The sequence below is a fragment of the Manacus vitellinus genome, unplaced genomic scaffold (genome assembly GCF_001715985.3).
Source record: "Manacus vitellinus isolate BGI_N305 unplaced genomic scaffold, ASM171598v3 scaffold_20_pilon, whole genome shotgun sequence".
NCBI lineage: Eukaryota > Metazoa > Chordata > Aves > Passeriformes > Pipridae > Manacus > Manacus vitellinus.
This window is the reverse complement of record NW_021939471.1, coordinates 12,143,201-12,161,739: the sequence shown is the minus strand read 5'-3', so window position 1 is coordinate 12,161,739 and position 18,539 is coordinate 12,143,201. Positions and strand designations below refer to the sequence as shown.

Genomic DNA, 18,539 nt, shown 5'->3' with positions numbered 1-18,539 from the left:
ACTGATGTAAAACATTTCACACACTTAGCATGGAGTTCCAATGCCTATAGTCTGCTGCACCAAGAAACAATTCCTTTTGCTTAAACATAGCTTCATGCAATTTTATAAGACCTGTACCACAGCCCAAGTTATCTTTGCCTTGCTCAGTCATTCTGTGTATGGAGTCATTCCATTCCTTTCCACATCCTTGTTGCCCACCTCCACTCTACCAAAATTTAAAAAATTCAATCAAATGCTACCAGAAGCTCTTCCTGCCCTGCTGTATGTCATGGTACCACAGATTCTTCTGGTGCCTCCTGGGAAATGAACCAGACTACAAAGAGACATGAAAGCAGGCATCAAAAGGAAAGAGGAGGGAGAAAAAAAAAAAAGGCAAGTGCATCAGGAGAACTTGTTCAGTGAAACTGAAGTTCTGGCTATTTTAAAAAACCTCTATACATAGCAGACAGTACAAACACCAACTTGTGAGCCTCGGAAATAAATTGCACTGAGCCCATGAAGAGGTAAGCTCTGTCTTTTCCTAACAGCAGCAAAACCTTAAATCTGAGTAAGGTTTTTAAATTGTGTCTGGCAATGTACACCCTCGGTTCAGTTAACTCTCATCAATCTGGTCAAATATAGAGTTGCCTGTTAGACAAGCTTTTGTAAACAGAATATTAATAAGTGGGTATAAGAGATTTAACTGACTATCACTTAACCAGCAGGTATTAAGAAGATTCTGAAAAACACTGAGAGTGGCCCTACAGCACACCGTGTTGGTTTATTCTGATAAAGCAAAGTTTTAAACAGTATGTGGAACAAGCAGATAATATAATCAAATACTTTCCTCTGGAAAAAAACCAGTGGCATATATAATTTAGATGTTGCACTGGTAATTTAAGTTCTATGATTTTTTTTAACCATTGAACTCCACCTGTGTTTGAGTTTCAGTTGTTGCAACAGCCGAGCACACTGCCACTGTGGAGAAATGACCATCCACCAAAGCTTATCATAAATTCTGCCACATATACACTGCCTCCTTCCATAGCTGTACACATTATGATAATTAAAAGAGTGACAGAAGTGAATACACATACTCAACAAAACACATATTTAAAATGCTCAGCATAAAATCGGAAACATTAACACTGTGATGCAATACTTGGCATGCTTGGACAATGCAAACCAGAAAGAATCCGTTCTCTCCACGTTCATACTGCTTTTCTCCCAACAGGGAACATATTTCTCATTTGACTAATTCTAAGCACAATTTACTGTTCAACTTAATGCTACGTGTATAGTAATACCATTGGCCTGTTACAGGATGAGGATGGTCACCTCACGAACGGGGATAGAGACAAGGCAGAGGTGTTTAACACTTCCTTTGCCTCTGTCTTTGATGTGGATGATGGACTAAGAGGGTCTCAGTGCCCTGAGCTGGAGGGCCATGACTGCAAGAATGATCAACTTCGAGTCAATCCTGAACTTGTGTAGGATCTGCTCCTCCAGCTGGATCCCTACAAATCTGTGGGGTTGATGGGATTCATCCCAGAATCCTCAAAGAGCTGGTTGATGTCATTGCATAACATCTCTTGATGATTTTTGAGTGGTCTTGGGAATCCAGAGAGGTCCCAGCTGACTGGAAGCTGGCGAACATTGTCCCAGTTTCCAAGGAGAAGGACCCCAGAAACTACTGGCCTGTAAGTCTCACTCCAGTGCCTGGTAAAGTTATGGAGAAGATTATTCTTGGAGGTATTGAAAAACACCTGAAAGACAATGCAGTCATTGGTCACAGCTACCATGGCTTCATGAGAGGAAAAGAGGAGGGGCAGGCACTGATCTCTTCTCTGTGGTGACCAGTGATGGGAACAAGGGAATGGCCTGAAGTTCTGTCAGGGGAGGTTTAGGTTGGACATTAGAAAGAGGTTTTTCACCCAGAGGTTGGTTGGGCACTGGAACAGGCTCCCCAGGGAAGTGGTCACAGTATCAAGCCTGACAGAGTTCAAGAAGCATTTGGACAATACTCTCAGGTACATGGTGTGACTCTTAGGGATGGTCCTGTGCAGGGCCAGGAGTTGGACTCAATGATCCTTGTGGGTCACTTCCAACTTGGTATATTCTGTGCTTCTGTGATTTCCTTGCTTATTTTGCATCCCCAGGAACACTTGAGTCAGCTCTACTGATGTAACTCTACCTGAAAGGAGGTTGCAGCGAGGTGAATGTCAGTATCTTTTTCCCAGGTAACAAGTGACAGGACAAGAGGAAACGGCCTCCCCCTCATACCCAGGGGAGGTTTAGGTTGGATATAAGTAGAAATTTATTACTGAAAGGGTTATCAAGCACTGGAACAGACCACCAGGGAGGTAGTGGAGTCACCATCCCTGGAGGCATGTAAAGGATTAGCACGTGGTACTGAGGGACGTGGTTTAGTGGCGGACTTGGCAGCGCTGCATTAATGGTTGAACTCAATGATCTTAAGGGTCTTCTCCAACCTAAAGATTCTATGATGCAAACAACTTTCTATTCTTGTGGGAATGCCATCAATATTCTCTGTGTATCAGTTCTCCTTGAGTAACACAGAGTGTGCCCACAGAGATGTATTTCTGTACAGTGAAACTAAATACTATCTCCCCGCCCCTCTGTCTCTATGCTCTTCACAACATTTTGGGGTTTGGAAAAAAACAGCCAGATGTAAATGGCCAACAACCAAGTCAGAAGTGCAATTCTGCCATATTCCCAGCAACTGATTTGAAGACTTGTGCAAATGATTATTTAGAATAAAAATAATAATTAATTTATAACATTATAGGGTTTTTACCATAATCCTGTGGACTGAGGGTTGCTTTTGTTGTTTAACAGGTTCTCTTAACGTACTTAGACATTTGCATAGAGCACGAAATCTGGATCTCACTGAAATCAAGTCCAACCACACTCAGTTAGAAACAAGTTAATGATTTTTTTTCTTTCCCTTTTTAAAATTCTGAGTATATGTCTTTCCCCAGTTGTAGAAAGACATAAGCATCCACTAAGAAACATTTGGACCACAGGGGCTAGTATCTCCCTTCTTTTACACAAGGGTCCCAAAACACAATAAGAACATTGTACTCTGAAGGCAAATCTCAGTGAATGCAACTTCTCACTGTGTTTGTCTCTCCTGCTCTGATCAATTTGGCAGCAAGCTACAAGTTCCCTGAGGAAAAAAGTCTCTGTGATAGCTGTGACCTCCACACACTACTACTAGTCAGTGAAATCAGCCTGGAGGCATTTTAAAGCAAACCAAAAATCTTGCTGTAATTCACTTGCTAACATGTCATTGCTGAAATAAGAGTGACTGCTTAGGAAAGAGACACTTTTGGAGTCTACACTTCTATTTCATTTTTAGTACAAGACAACTAAAAGGACAACTAGAGCTGGGAACAAGCTTCTGTGTCTTAAAAGAAGTGAAACACTAATAATTTCAGCTTCCTCATTTCCCTTTTAGAGATTAAGGTTGAGCTAATTTTCTTTTGGTAAATTCCATGTTATTTCTGTTAACAGAGTTGCAGGGCTGGTGCCTTAGACCTGGGAGACGAATTTTCTATCTCCAGACACTAGAAGTTAGATCTCTCTCCCTACATTTTTATGTCCGGTCTTATGGCATAATGCAGAGCCACTTGGTGTGCTACCCTCCTGTATGTTCCCCTTTTAAAGTCAAGTCTGCATGGGAAAATGAAGAAGGGGCTGACTCTCTTTGCATGTCTGCATTCATAATCACAGACAATACTGCAAGCGATGTCTGCAGTCATTTACAGACTTGGTTTAGGCCAGAGGGAACCATTACATCTAGTTTCCTGAAAAATTTATGAAAATTTCATTCACTGAAATGCTTCAGCCCTTCCTATTACAAAGGCCAATAATTTGTGGTCAACCAAAGCCTGAGGTTTAGGGAAAAAACCCACCTCAACACCTTGATTTAAAAGTTTTGAAATACGCTAATTTACATCACTGTGGAAGCAATGCTTACCAAGTCTATTATAAGCCACTCAATCTAGTTGTGATTTCAAGGTCACCCTAACCTCAAATACCTTTTGAATAGTGCAGGCACTCACACACTGCAATCATATCAGCTCTTAACCTTTTCTTTGATAAACCAAGCTCCTTAAGCCTCTCACTATAAAAACTGTGATTCATTTGGTAGCTTTCCTCCGACTCCTTCTCAGATTTTCAGTATGCCATTGAAACACAGGTACTAGAAGTCAGAACATGTTCAAATATACTTTCCCTCTACCTGCTTAATTAGATCCTTTCTGTTTTAACAAGAAATGCATTCATCATCTTGCCTCAGCATTGACTTGGGAAGCACAGCCCTAAATCTTTACTGACATGCTCATTCATCCATCCTGTGTGCCAGCACAGGTAATTTAACCACCACACGTCCTTCTCTGTCTTATAATGTTATCTAAGAGATATCCCAGCCTGAGAGAGGGCTGAAATAGCACCACACTGGGAATCTTATGCTGAAGCAGAGACTGTTTTCAGGTAGGGTTTACACTCAGGAAGTCTAATTAGCAAAATGTTGTCGGACCAAGCTCAGGAGAACAGTGATGAATCTCAGCCTTCTCAGCAGAATTTTCTTTCTCCTAAACCAGTCCAAAATCATGGTTTATACCAACATAAGCAAAATGAACAACTGAAACAAAATCAGGGACTTCCTAATCTGTTGCTTTTCTGTCCTCCTCTGTCTTTGCACTGCTCCAGCTTAAATCAAGTGACTCTGGTACTAAAAATAAAAATGAAAATCTGGTAAATAACTCTAAACTATTCCTACATCTCTTCTCTCCATATAACGTGCTATGATTAAGCACAAAGATCAAAAGATAATTGAGAAAACACCTTTAATTATTGTTTATTACTATTTTTCCCGTGCTGGGAATATTTCCTCTGCTCTTCCTTCCCTTCATCCTTGTATATATTTATTGACTGTTAAAAACATTTTCTGGGTTAGAAAACCATAACTAGGATAGTCTTAGAAAGAGTGTTCTGAAAATTAAATACCACTGCTGTTTCAGAAATTTTTGTGTAAAAGATTGTGAAAATTTAATATTTGATTCCTGTAGCAATACTTGAACCAAAGAAAAAATTTATGAGACATCACAGAAAAAAAATAATTCTCAGTCTGGTCTATGCTTTTTCTAAGGCTTATTCTCAAGTGAGGATACAAATACATTAAAGGATTGAGTTTGTTATGAGAACACCAAGAATATATTTTAACCTTTATGGTAAAAATTGTCAAATTTTCTGCTCCATACAAGACTGGAGACTTTTGAGGGTGAAATAAAGAAACAGAAAGCTGCTGAGAATGGTTTGGGATAAAAGAGAATTCCCCATCAAGAACAGGAGAAGAAGTAAAAAATAAGTATCTGAGGTTCAATGCTTTTTCTTATACTAAACTTAACCAGCTTTAAGTATTTGGCAGCTTCTTTTTTAATCCATCCTGATTACTCCTCTGCCATATTGCAATACTTTGTATCTAAAGAATGAACTTTTAGGACCATGACAGACCAAACCTGAGAAAAAGACCGAAGTGCAAACCCAGTGGTTATGCTAATGCTTATATATGACAATTTACTTTCCCTCTGTGGCTATGCTGGCTCACAAGTTTAGCTGCACATGAGTCATTTCACCTGAGCCTTATACTGTTCATTTGTAAAATGGAGATAAAAATATTTGCAACCTCACAAAAAAGCTGACAGGTCTAAATAACATGTTATAACTCTTCAACATCATCTAACAGAAGGCGCTATATAACTGCTATTTATTATTAAAACTGATATTATTCAGAGCACTCAGCTGTGCTCAGCTAGACAAAAACCACTATCATCTTGCCTCCAGATCCAGTAAAAAATAAAAACATACTACAGTTTGAGACTTACTGAAAAGCAAACCAATAATGTACTTTAAGAGCAAAACTATTCTTGTTACACTACATATTATCAACTGACAGTAAAATAAAATAAATAAGTAAAATAACATGAAAAATTACCTTTCAGCAGAATCCTGCCAAAAGATTCAAGCCTAGGAGTTTGTAGTCAGAAAAGGAGCTTAGACAGCACACAGGATAAATAAGATTCCTGATTTTTACTTTCATCTTTGAGATGGTTCTTAGATATGACCCTTTTCTTCTTAAGAGTCTGCTCTAAGTTTCGAGTTTTCTTGCTCCCAGGCTGCTCAAGAACACCAAAACACAAAGATGAAGTTATACCATTACACAGACTTGCATTTCCTTTTACAGTTCTGAACTGTAAAAGAGAGGTTAGGGACAAATTCAGAGCTTTTGATTAATTCTGTGACCAGGAGAGAATAAAGACACAAGAAATCTAGTCTTCTGAAATGAATTAGTATCATTACTTTTCACATACTGAAAAGAAATATCTAAAACGAGGATGAATTTTAAGTGTTATATATAGATTTGAATATAAACGTATAGATGGCTGAATGTGAGAAGCAAATCAGAACTGAGAATTGCTAAGTATTTTGACAGCTGTCTTCTGCTCTTCACAGTATGTAAGAAATAAAGCCTTCTTCACTTAAAAATCAATAATGATGTTTCTGATTTGGGGTTAGGGTTTTTTGTTTGTTTTGGTTGGTTTGTTTGTTGTTTTTTGTTTGGTTGGATTTTTTTTTTATGTTTTTGGTCTTTTATCAATACCACATACTATACAATCTTCAAAATGCTTTTGATTAAAAGCAATGTATTTAGATATGAATCTTTATAGGATTCTTCTAATTAAGCCTATTCTGAAACTTAATGTAGTATAAAAGACTATTGGTTTGGGGTTTTTTTTTATGTTTAGAGGGGATTTTTTCTTTAAATCTAAGTAAACAAGACACAAAACAAGACAGAAACTTGTCTCATCTAACAAATACATGAGCAAGAAATGTGATATGCTTTCCCTAGTGTTAACTTGGGGAAGTAGCTGAAGTCTGTGGAGAAACCAGACAGGTTGAATATAGAGAAGACTGGTCTGAAAGGCACAGATCTTCAAATCAGCCTTGCTCTGTTACTTGAAATGAGCTGGTTGATGCTTCAGACCTGTGTATTGTTGGTTTTCAGGTATGCAAAAGAAAGACAAGTTTCATGCTTTGAATGTAAACTGCCATACAGTCCCTTTAGATTGTCATAAAATTGGCTGTAACCACTAGGTATGCCCACATTCAGAAAGAATGAGTATGACAAGAATTACATTTTAGGTACATTTTTATAATTTCTTAATTAATAATTATTGCAGCAATTCTCAGTTTCTCACAGAACAATGTGACAAAGGTCTAAGGGAGGGTAGGAAAGCCAGACAAGTACAGTCAAGATGCTGTAAAAGCAACCACTTCTGTATTCATCAGACACATGGAGAAATACTGCTCTCTGAAGCTGCTCTAGAATCTTCCTTAGGACAAGGTTTATAATCAGAAACTAGCAAAATCTTTGTAAGCAGAGTGGTGCAACACATGTCCCTTGTCTTAAACTACGATTCTGCGACTGCTTGCTTTGAGGGGAGATGTTTTTATCACAGTCTATTTGTAAAACATCCTTCAGTTGCCTAATGCCTAAAATATTTATGGTTAACAACCCTCTCCCTTTAAACAGCTTCCTTGCGTCAGGAACATACTATTAACTTGAAAAGAAAGCAATTCAATGAAGATAAAGGCTTCTGAGCTTTCCTGTGCTGACTAGTAAAAGAAATAAATAATGCTGAAGTGTTGGAAAGACTAACTCCAAGCTTTCTGTAAAGACAGAGAAAAAACACATAGCCAAGGAACAGATTTTCTGGAGGACTCAGCAAATGGCAGGATTTGTACACAGAAACTGTATTTCCTTAAAGAATTAGGCTGATGACCTAATTACTATTACACATAATAATGGATGTTTTGCAACAATTTAGGAACCATTTTTCAAAATGCACACTGTGGATGACAGACTCCTGTAAAATGGTAGAGAAAGGTTACTGCACCTGGGGATTTCTGTTCTTCACCAGTGCATGTCAGTGCACTTACTCCTGAAAGACAGGGTTTCCTATCTGCCTGCTGATCTGCCAACTGACAGAAGGAAGTTAATCCATCCAATTCCTCTTCGAGAAAAAATACCAGTTACTTTTTTTTACTCCCTTAATAAAAGGTAACAGGCTGACTCTTCATGGTGTCATTTGGATGATTCTGGTTAGGACTTGGAAAACACAAACTACTGTATCCATAATAAATAAAAATCAAATTGGAATGTTTTTTAGTGCTTGAAACAGGAATAAAAGGCAAACCTGGAGTACCTCTTGTGCCTGCACGGCTATAAGAAAGGGTATAAAATGTTTACAAGGAAAGAAATAACTTACCATTTCTTGATTAAAAAAAACAAACAACCAATAAAAATCCTCAAGCATAATATCCGCCTACACTGCAAAAAAACCTCTCCTAAGTCAATTGCTGAAATTTCCTTTCTGTGCTGTTAATAAGTGTAAAAGTATGGTTTTTACAAAGTTTCACCTGCTCTCTGGAGTCAGATGGAAAGAACCAGAACAGGTCACTTCAGTTCAGCACTCCATAAAAGGGAAAAGGGAAATCAGAGCACAGGGACAGGCTACTTCGATAAAGAGGACCATAGATAAAGGGTTGGCAACATCCTGTTGGCTGCGTTTCTAATCTGCTCCTGCCATATACAATGCTGTGCTCCAGAGAGTACTTTGGCAATGTAGCAGGGTGTTAAGTGGCTGAATTCAGACCCTGCTAAGGAAAGAGAAAGCTCCCAAGCCACAGTGTCCTGCCAAAGGCAGAAGAGGCACTTGGCACAGAGGGGTGAGTGAAGCCAGCGATATGAGTGCCTTGTGCTCTTATCTGCTGAACTCGGCTTCTCGCCTTGACTGACTGCTGGGCCCTTCGAATGAGAACTAGATAGGTAGCAGATAAAAATGTGGGTCATAATTGAAAATGCACAAGAGGAAAGGGCAAATCAGTCCCTCCCAGTAGTTGTCTTGGGGGTAGGCGAGGGATACTTAGTCCAGGCAGGGTTAATGCTGGAGAAGAGTAAAAAATTTCTGACTAAGTTACACTCAGATCCTCTTCCTTTCCTGTAGCCCATTACAGCTGGCTCACCTTCACTTGCAGATGTAAAATATTTCTGGTCCACTTTGCAAGGGGACTGAGAGAACACTAATATAAAGAATCAGCATAAACCTACTTGAAGAGAAATAGATACTGAAGCAGTAACTAGGTCACATTAACCCATGTGTCCTCTAAAACACGAAGGTATGAACTAGCATTTAGAAACCAATCATGGTCTAGTTCGATGGAAAATGTTTCACTAATGTGAAAGCTACAAGAGATGCTCTAATCTTTGATTACCCCTGAGGCCATAACAAACTCAGAAGGAAGCATATGAATTGCTGATTATTTTCTATGATGATAGAATCTGAGAAGTTGCTGATAATGCTTTTGTGCAGATTGATGGGTCCCTGGCTTTACCACTTCAACTAAATATGAGTCATGCAGTGCTGCTCTTATTTCAGAACAAGGTAGAATATGCTGGAATTTTGAAATTTCTTTTTTTTTAGGAGTATAAAATCTTCATAGGGAGATGCAGACGGTGAATGTGAAGTTTGCCTTCTGTGATAAATCCTGGCTTTCAGCCACTTTAGTACATGCATCTTGATGACCTCCCATGTTGTGATCACAAAGCATCCTTTCTTCATTCAGTACACAAGATGGATGACAGGAGACAAAGAATCAGGGAGATGTAGGGAGAGAATGGTACAGAAGGTAAAGTTGTATGGTGGAAGACAGCAAGATTACATTATAATAAACACAATGGGGATGACAGTAATCTTAATTTTGATTTCCTCTGACTATGTACTTAACTTACAGATTTTTAAATGTAATCAATATGTAAGGTGTTACCTGTTAAAAAATCCTGAAGAGTCATTTTAGTGTGGTGAAAAAGAACTCTGCTTAAACAACACTTTTTGCTACCCATCCATTCCAAATTGCAGGTACCAATTTGGAAAGTTCCTATAATGATGTCTCATGTTCTTTTATAAACAAGAACATTTTAAGTAATAACAGCTAATAATTTGATTCAAGTTCTGTGTTTCAGACAGAGGGATATGAGTAACCGAGCAAGAGCATTTAGAACTTGATGCCAGGACAAACATGATGTCACCTTTGGATCCGCTGCTGCAGCATTTCCGAGAGAGGGTTTGTCCTTCCATGCAGCAACTCAGGTTCAGGTTCTGACAATCTGAGCATGCCTGTCCTGTTCTGACAAGAATGTTTGCTGCTGCTGTGAAAAGACCAGGAAGGACAGCACCTACAACACTTCTTTGCTTCATTCTGTCTTTAGAAGATCCCTTTCTGGCTGATCTGTTGAAGCTTTATTCCCCATACTGAGAAATACAGACAGGTATCCAAGGAGTTAGTGCAATCATTCCCCAATTAATTTTTCCTATATAATGAACTAGTCCTAATGAACAAAGACTAATTTAATTGGGGCATGAATTTACAATTACTACACATACATCCACAGCATATTTAGAACTATTAATGTTTTTAAGAGAAACAGAAGGGTGACAGTTGAAACTATATCCCACAATTCCATCAAGAAAATAAGACATAATTGTAAATTTCTTTTAAAAAATCAGGGTCTGCTCAGTGCTTCAGTTGAAAGTACCACATGTGGAGAGAAGCTAGTGATCAGAACACTTCCATGAACAAAATGGGAACACTGATGTTTTATCTGGAGCATCACAGATGGTTTCAGAATTGAAAACTGTCAAAATTAACTATATAAGAAAGGGTTTACCCCAGATTTCAAATATATTTCCATAAATAAGAGAAGTTCTTTTGGGAAAAAACTGTAGGGAGTGTTCCTTCAAAGATGTTTGTAGTTAATACATTTTGCCTTGTTTTTTCTTCCCTGGTAGTTACTGTATTAAGCTCCCATGCAGAAACTTCTTTTTTCAGGTAACTGATACTAAGGTAGAAACCACCTCCTGGCAAGGTTTAGAAAAATGTTCTGTATCTGACTGCCATTGAAAATGAACAGGTGGATCCAAAGAAGTTTTCTCTTCAGACCCCATTTCTTTTTGCCACCTTCAGTGAACACATGAAAGCATGAACAGCACCCTGGCAGGGTCCCCTCAGTCCTCAGAGATGAAAGGCTGCACACTAGAAGTTTTACTGTCTGCAGTTCTTGACAAGTTCTCCCTCAAATGAAATGTCTAGATTTCCTAACTGATCCATAGGCAAATGATGGCTTTTTTTGGCTCTTCTAATATTCACTTCCTGCCCAAGATAAAAGATTGTGGCACTTTAGATGCTGCATGTTACGCGTCAACTGGATTCAGCTTTTATAGCTCAAAATTTTCTTCAGGAAAAAAAGTTTTTAAACACTTTTATGTACTTCTGCCACCATTTTAGAGTGAAAAAGGAAAAAAAAATATATACAAACCTAGAAGTATACATTTGTAAAGTTTGTGTTAAGTTAGAAAGAAAGGAAGCGCATAACAGCTGGCATTCACTGTGCCTGTCAGTAGATAATCATGAATGATTTAGTCTCCAATGAGCTTTTGAAGTCCATTGTGAAAGACTCTTAGGGAAAATCAATACCTGCAAGATAAATGGTAAAGTCTGCGAATTAGAAATAGAGAAGTACTGAACCACCGTTCCTCAAAATAGACGGTTTAAACATGCAGTGTTGGTGGTGTGTAGTAGCATAATTTTAAATAATTATTAAGAATTCCAAGGGAGGAAGTAGACACTGAGTTGACAATATTTGCTGATTACCCTAGGTCTCTCTTTTTTTTTTTTTTTAATAAAATCCATAGAAGTTTGGAGAGGAATGACAAGAGTGAAGGATAAACACTCCAGGAATTAGGCAAATTAAATGTAACCCAGAAAAATATAAGCTAGACAAAATCAGTGTAAATATCCAAATTAATCTGTCTCTAGAGGCTACTGTGACTCAGAAATTCAGTAATACCACCAGTAAGCAAATAATGTTGGTTGACTCTAAAACTACTGCATCTCTGAAGAAAAGTTTCTCTGAACCTTAATGACCAGTTCTGTGAAAAAGATCATCTATAAAACCTGTGCAACTGAAAAGCAGACAAATCAGTAACAAATCATATTCCCATGTTTATTAGAAAGAGGATGGGAAATCAATCTGAATTGCATCACACCTAGAAGATGCAAACAACACACTGCTTTCTTAACACTATATTGAGTTTTGGGCCTGCACTTTAAACATACAGGGATTTTTTTTTAATCTTTCATCTCTTTGTACACATGCACATTCCCACATCTCCCTCATCAATGCACAATTTCACATACATGTTTTGCAATCAATTAGTAATATTTGCTACTGTTTATAGCAGCCCACATGTTGGGTTGCTGAGATGTGAAAGAAGCTGACTGATATGTCACCTCATAACCACCCCACATCACTGTGTGCTGTAGCACAAGGCCTGTCAGCAAGGTGTATTTGCAAGTCATGAAGAAAAAAGAATGCTCTTACTGTTTTAATTTCAGACAGAAGGTTAGTCTGTGAAAGGAAACACTTGGCAGTGGTTCAACTGATCACTGTCTGGTGGTGATGACAGTGCTTCCCTTTCCATTCCCCCTGCAACTCCAGTGACAAGCGTGATGCTCTACAGTTCAGGCGACGGTCACATATGAACAGACTGTACTCGCTGACTTGGCAGCAATGACTCAGAGCAGTTTCCTTCCTGTTGCCATTAGCCTAAACATTTAAGCTAATGATAAAGTGTGATGGCAAAAAAAGTATTTTGGTAACACTCAGTGCTATTTTATATGCTGTTAAAAAAGCGAGAACTACAGAAGAGACTATTTTTGTTATTGCTGCTCTGATAAACATGAAGAACTACAGAAGCATTATTTTGGCAGTACTTTTTTTTTAAACCAAGATGCTTTATCATAACGCGAAAATAACAGATTCACATTTTTCACGTTGGCTGGTTGTACAATTTTACACTTTAAAGTTGTAATTACACAGAATTAACAATAACCTCCAGTTGATTTACTGGCCCTATTAGACTTAGCTTGATTCATGTCACTGGAGGATCTAGGTCTTACCTGTCTTTCCACTGCTTTTGTCTCTTCCTCTTTGACAGCATATGGAAACACACATGCCCAGACTAACTCTCAAAATAATTCTACTGCTTCTCAAATCTCCATCATGGGATTGTTTTTCTCAATGTGCAAACACCACCTCAATAGACCAAGCTAAAAAACAATCAGCCCCATTCACAGTGCGAAGGTTGGATACCATTCCAAGCCTTTTGTACAAGGGAAAAGCAACCACGATGGCACAGACAAAAAGGATTCCCTAGAACTGTGTCAGCGATGCACTGTTTTAAGGCAGCTTCAATACTGCATACTAGAACCAGATTGGAAAGCATACACTGAAACCAAATGTGGAAACACCTTTACTTACTGTGTTAAAATTTGGGAAGAATCCAACAGCAGAGCTGCTGTCCACAGGGAAGGACATAAAGGGTTTGATATCCAGGGAAGGCTGCATCATCAAGGTAGGTGTGCGCACAAGGGTGGGAAGTGTAGTAGTGCCTGCCAAGAGCAAACAAAACCAGGAATTCATAGTATTCTCCTTTCCACAACACACACAGTATAGCTGACACAACTGCCAAGAAAAAATAATACAGGGAGGTGATAAAGAGGCTCTGTAGGAGTTAATATCATTAAAAGAAACCTATTTACCCACAGTACAGATGAGGCAGAGCACTTCCCTATGGCCATGGATACTCAGACGCTGAAGAGGAGACATATGGTATATAAATCACACTGGCAGGTAGAATAAATCCTTTCTACAGTCGAAAAATTCTTCTGTGCCAAAATGGCCAGGATGAGTGCCCATGAAAGTAAGATGCTTTTGCAATTAATGGTTGCCTACTAAATCAGCCAGCACAGACAATACATGTAAGCTGAAATCCAGAGGTTTGTTTCCAAATAGTGAGCTGCATCTTATTTTTTCCCCTCTTCTGAGTAACTATCAGGTGTTGCACAAACACCATTTCAACTAATGTGTAAAAATGCCTCTTTTACAGTGCAAGACAAATATTAGAAAATAGCCAACAATTAAATAATCAGCTAGCATATAAATGAATGCAACTCTTTACATGCAATGAAAACTAGCATTTTCTAAATTGGAGCCCAGATATTTTCCTACAAACAAAATTTTTCCAGAAATCTATATGCTGAAACACTTTCTGTATATGCCTAAGAATCACTGCCCAGCAAGATCCTGAAGGAATGGGGAGGCACAGATGTCCAAATATTCATTTCTAATGAGTTATCTGCCCTATTCACGCAATAAGTGTCCATAGTACACAGCTTCCAGCTATGCCTGTGGGAGTATTTTTTTTCCTGAAATTATACAAAAGAGATTCAAATAAAATTTCTCTCATTGAAATAAGAAGACCCCCAAAAGACCACAAACCCCTAAACTCAGTTTCTCCTTCCTAGGTTGAATAAATAATTCAAAACCAATTGGAGCAGGCAGTGGAACACAAGTGTCCCACACCTCTAAAGGAGCATGAGTCACTCTCTGTCTCTCCTACCTTTGTCACAATTTCTTCATAACTACCTCCTTCTCCCACTCACTAGTGGCCAGGAGCTGGCAGCATAACAGGTCTCTTAGGAGTTTCCCTGGTCTCAGGCAGAACTTGAGCTTTTTTTCATAGAATTCATCTGAGCTTTTTTAACTTGGTCAGGAAGGGGATATGGGAGAGGGAGAGGGGAAGAGAGAGGGGGCTAAAAGGAGGGGTTTAGAAAAGAAATCAAGCAATATTCCCTCTCTTCCGCCATCAAATCTTTCAATCTACTTGCAAAAAGTAGCAAGGCAATCCATATGGGCTGCCTGAGTACCAGTCTTCCATTAATGGATCTCCCTTCCTGCCTGTTAAGGATAAACAGCAAAGTTGAAGGCAGAGTAGATATTTTCATCCTTTTCTTTTAACTATTCTGCCTCCATAGGCACAATTTCAAACCCATCTCGTGGTATCCAAGAGGAAAGCTAAGTTCAGAAGCCAGATGGGGTTGCATGGAGTTTTTGGATGACCAAACACTTATAACTAGCCCTGAGCTCAAATTTTGTAGATGTTGGAGAGACAGTCATTTTGATCACAGCTGCAACACAGTAAATATTATATTATGGTCTAGCAGATAAATAGCAGGCTATAATCTGTTCTCTGTTTCTTCCATAGGAAAAACATGATGATTGCACAATGATGGGCCATTGACAGCAATGGAGAGAAAACTGTTTCACACCATCCCAAATGAGCTGCACAACTTGAAAGGAAAAATATACTTGAGAAACTTTCCCAGAATATTTTCTCCCTTCTTCTATCCAAACACTTTCATAAATGTCAGGTTTGTTTCTGCATAAGCTCATGAAAATCATTGACAGTTGTGCCTAATTAACTGTAAGTCAAAGCTTATTCAAGTGGAGTCACAAACGTCAACAAGCTAAAGGCTAACATGCCTACAGTTTCTTATTCATAACCATAATGGAAAAGATGCATCAATAGGAAAGAAGTGTGTCAGAGTATTTATCCAAAGAAAGTATCTTCAACTGCAAAAATGATTATTATTTCTACTACTGGTTCTGAAACAGTAGATTTACATAATTTGGATTTCAGAGTTGCATTCAAAGAGGAGTGATGTTGTATTCAATTACCTAAAGCGCCATCATCAATCTAACTTCCACAAGTTTCTCTTTGAAGTTCATATGCAATTAAAGATCCGTGAAGTTAAATAAGACCTGTTTTCTCTTTACATATACATACTTCAATGAAGCTATGGTTACATATTTTAATCAATTTTACAGAAAAACAATATAACAGAATAGGCTTAAATTGTGACTGACATTTAAAAATCAGAGTTGTTAGGTTTCTGATGTTGTCTTTATTCAATGTATAGAAATCATTTGACATAAAATCTTTAAAATTAAAAAACAATTAGCATACTCCTGAAAACAATGCAACCTTCTTTGTGCTCCTTGGGTGAGTACAGATCCTTTCACATGGAAAACACATTTGAAATATCTCTCTAGTTTTGCAGTTCATGGTGTTTCTGCTGTCAGAGTAATTTATGACCAGGAAACTAGGACACATTCAGAGTCTATATAGAACAGAAAATATACATACCTACCAGACTGATTGCTAAAGGCATTAATCATACGAAATTTGTTCACTTCTGTTTGCCAGTTTACTAACTCAACAATTGCCAATCAAATATCAATGACCCTGTTGGACTGAAGTTTGACTTTCAGATCCACCTCTGAAAGCCTCTGAAAGAATTATTAGATGAAGGCGACCTAAACTACAAGTAGAAGCACTTCACGACAAAATCATCAAAACAAATGCAATAGGACAATTTTGCACTGGCATTGCTCCCAAAGGCCAAATAAATTCTCACAACCACAACTCCACTAAATCTGTATGCAGGTCTGAGCTAAGCAGGAATACTAACATAAGAAAGATGTTGCTAAAAATCTTCATTATCTTCATAAATTTAACAGATGTTTACTGTTTCATTAGCATTTTAATGATAAGGACAACTTCTCATGTCAAACACATTGTTTTAAACTACTTGTAAATCTTTGGAATAAAGAAAACTGAACTTTCTTGTAAATTCATTTGCTTACTTCAGCTTCATAATTATTAAACAGTATATTATATTCATAACTTCAGTTTTGACTCCCATAGTGTAAGGTAAACATATGTAGGTATTCTTCCCAAGAATGCCGAGGCAGTGGAAGGATTAAAAAAAAAAAAAAGTTTTATTTCAAATGCAAGGACCACTTTTTCACAATGCAGAACACCAGACCTTTCAGGGGCAAAAGCCCATGCTCCACCTCCTCCTAGGCTTTTTGTATCTTCTCTCTCTCCTCCCCTACTCTCTCTGGCCCAAGGAGAAGGAGGCCTTGCGCATGTCTGCAAACATGTTCTCTCTCTGCATCACACAGCGAGAGATATCTTGCTCACAGCTTCTCCCTGCAAATTTCTCTGAAATGCAGAAGGAAGGGAAAAATCCATCTAACCCATTTGAAAAGGCATTTTGCAGTTTTTCTAAGTGAAACAAGTTCTAACTTTCCGTTACACATTCTTGCATGACTGCACCTATCCCCACAGACAGCAGGAGTCATCCACGTACTGGAAACGCAAGCCGCAGACAGGCTTTGCCAAAAGGCACTGATCCTCACTGGTCCCTTTTACCCTTGTCTAAGAGAAGGGAAAACAGGTTTTCATCCATCAGATGATCCAAAATGTCTCATTTTATTAAAAGTTTTTCTTCCTCCTACACATATTTATCTAAAAAAACAAGTCCCTGTGTAACAGGTGCTGCTCCTCTCCAACCACGTACATCTGGCTTCACGTACACTGCAACACACTGGGGAACTTACATTTTTACAGAAGTTATGAAAGGTGGTAATCTTTACCCAACTTTAATCTGTCTCTAACAAATAGATTAAGCAGTGAAAGTGATATTTTTGGGGAGCAATTAGAAAGTCTTGCATCCGCCACTCGTGTGCAAGACATGTCCCCAGGGCCAGTAAGATGACCCTTAGTCAGGTGCCAGAAAGGAGGCAGACAACACAGGGTCTTGAAGAATCTCTGCCAATCCCCCCACAGCTCTTTTGCAGTTTCACAGGAAAAACTACCAAGACTGCAGTTTTGGCAGAGACAATCACAATTAACTCTGGTCATGGTTAACAGTCACTGATCCTCTTTTTCAAGTAAGAGTGGTGACAAGTTCAGTCAAAGCAATTTCTCTCTTTGTACCTCCTGAAAACTATTTGTGACAGTACTACTGTGCTTTCCTCCCCAACTGCTTTTCTTTGTCACTGAAAAACACACAAAAAGGTGTAATGTCTGCTCATTAACTCCGATTTTCGTCAGTATTAGACCATTACACAAAAAACCCCAATTCCATCACAAAACTTACTCATCTAAAACACATTTTGTGAACTATTTCAGCTTAAGGAAATGAATTACCTTCCAGACTTAAATGCCTGCTCTTCCAAAGTCTTCATTAAAGGCAACTATAGAGAAATCTGAAACCATACTCAAGTCTCTCCATTTTTTCTATTTCCTAAAAGATGTTACTGCAATGTTTAAATCCTCCCATCCAAGGAAGCAATTCACATTCAGAACAAGAGCAGTGGAAGAGTAACTGAAGCACTATCAGGACTGAATAAAACTACTCTGTGTACAAATTTCTGTGAACCAGACAATCTACATCTACCTCAGATTGCACATGGTTGCATTTGTTTTAACTTGTGCCATGGAGAGTATCTGGGAAAATTTCAAAGGGACATTGAGATATTCACACCCATCACTACTTATGTGCATTACATTGCAAGTTTTCATTTTATTGACAGGTTGTGTTGCCTTTTTTCAGCCCCGAATTGCCTGACCACTTTCAGCTACAAGGAACCTTTATTTTCCACAGCAATGTTGAGTAGTCTGATCCAGCCACAGAACAGTAGCAACACAACGGATATGAGG

At 38.4% G+C, this 18,539-nt stretch overlaps 1 protein-coding gene across 10 annotated transcripts in view; it reads right to left on the bottom strand.

The window, feature by feature from the left end:
* The window catches only part of ZNF385B (zinc finger protein 385B), a 164,285-nt gene that overhangs the window by 39,894 nt on the left and 105,852 nt on the right, over positions 1–18,539 (bottom strand). For 7 of the 10 annotated variants that reach the window (XM_008931072.2, XM_018071940.1, XM_018071941.1 and 4 more), the window contains one exon: positions 13,448–13,578. The exons of the other annotated variants lie outside the window; for them this stretch is intronic. In XM_008931072.2, coding sequence (XP_008929320.2) covers positions 13,448–13,578 — 131 coding nt within the window. The remainder of the gene's footprint in view (positions 1–13,447; positions 13,579–18,539) is intronic. 10 annotated transcript variants of the gene reach the window in all.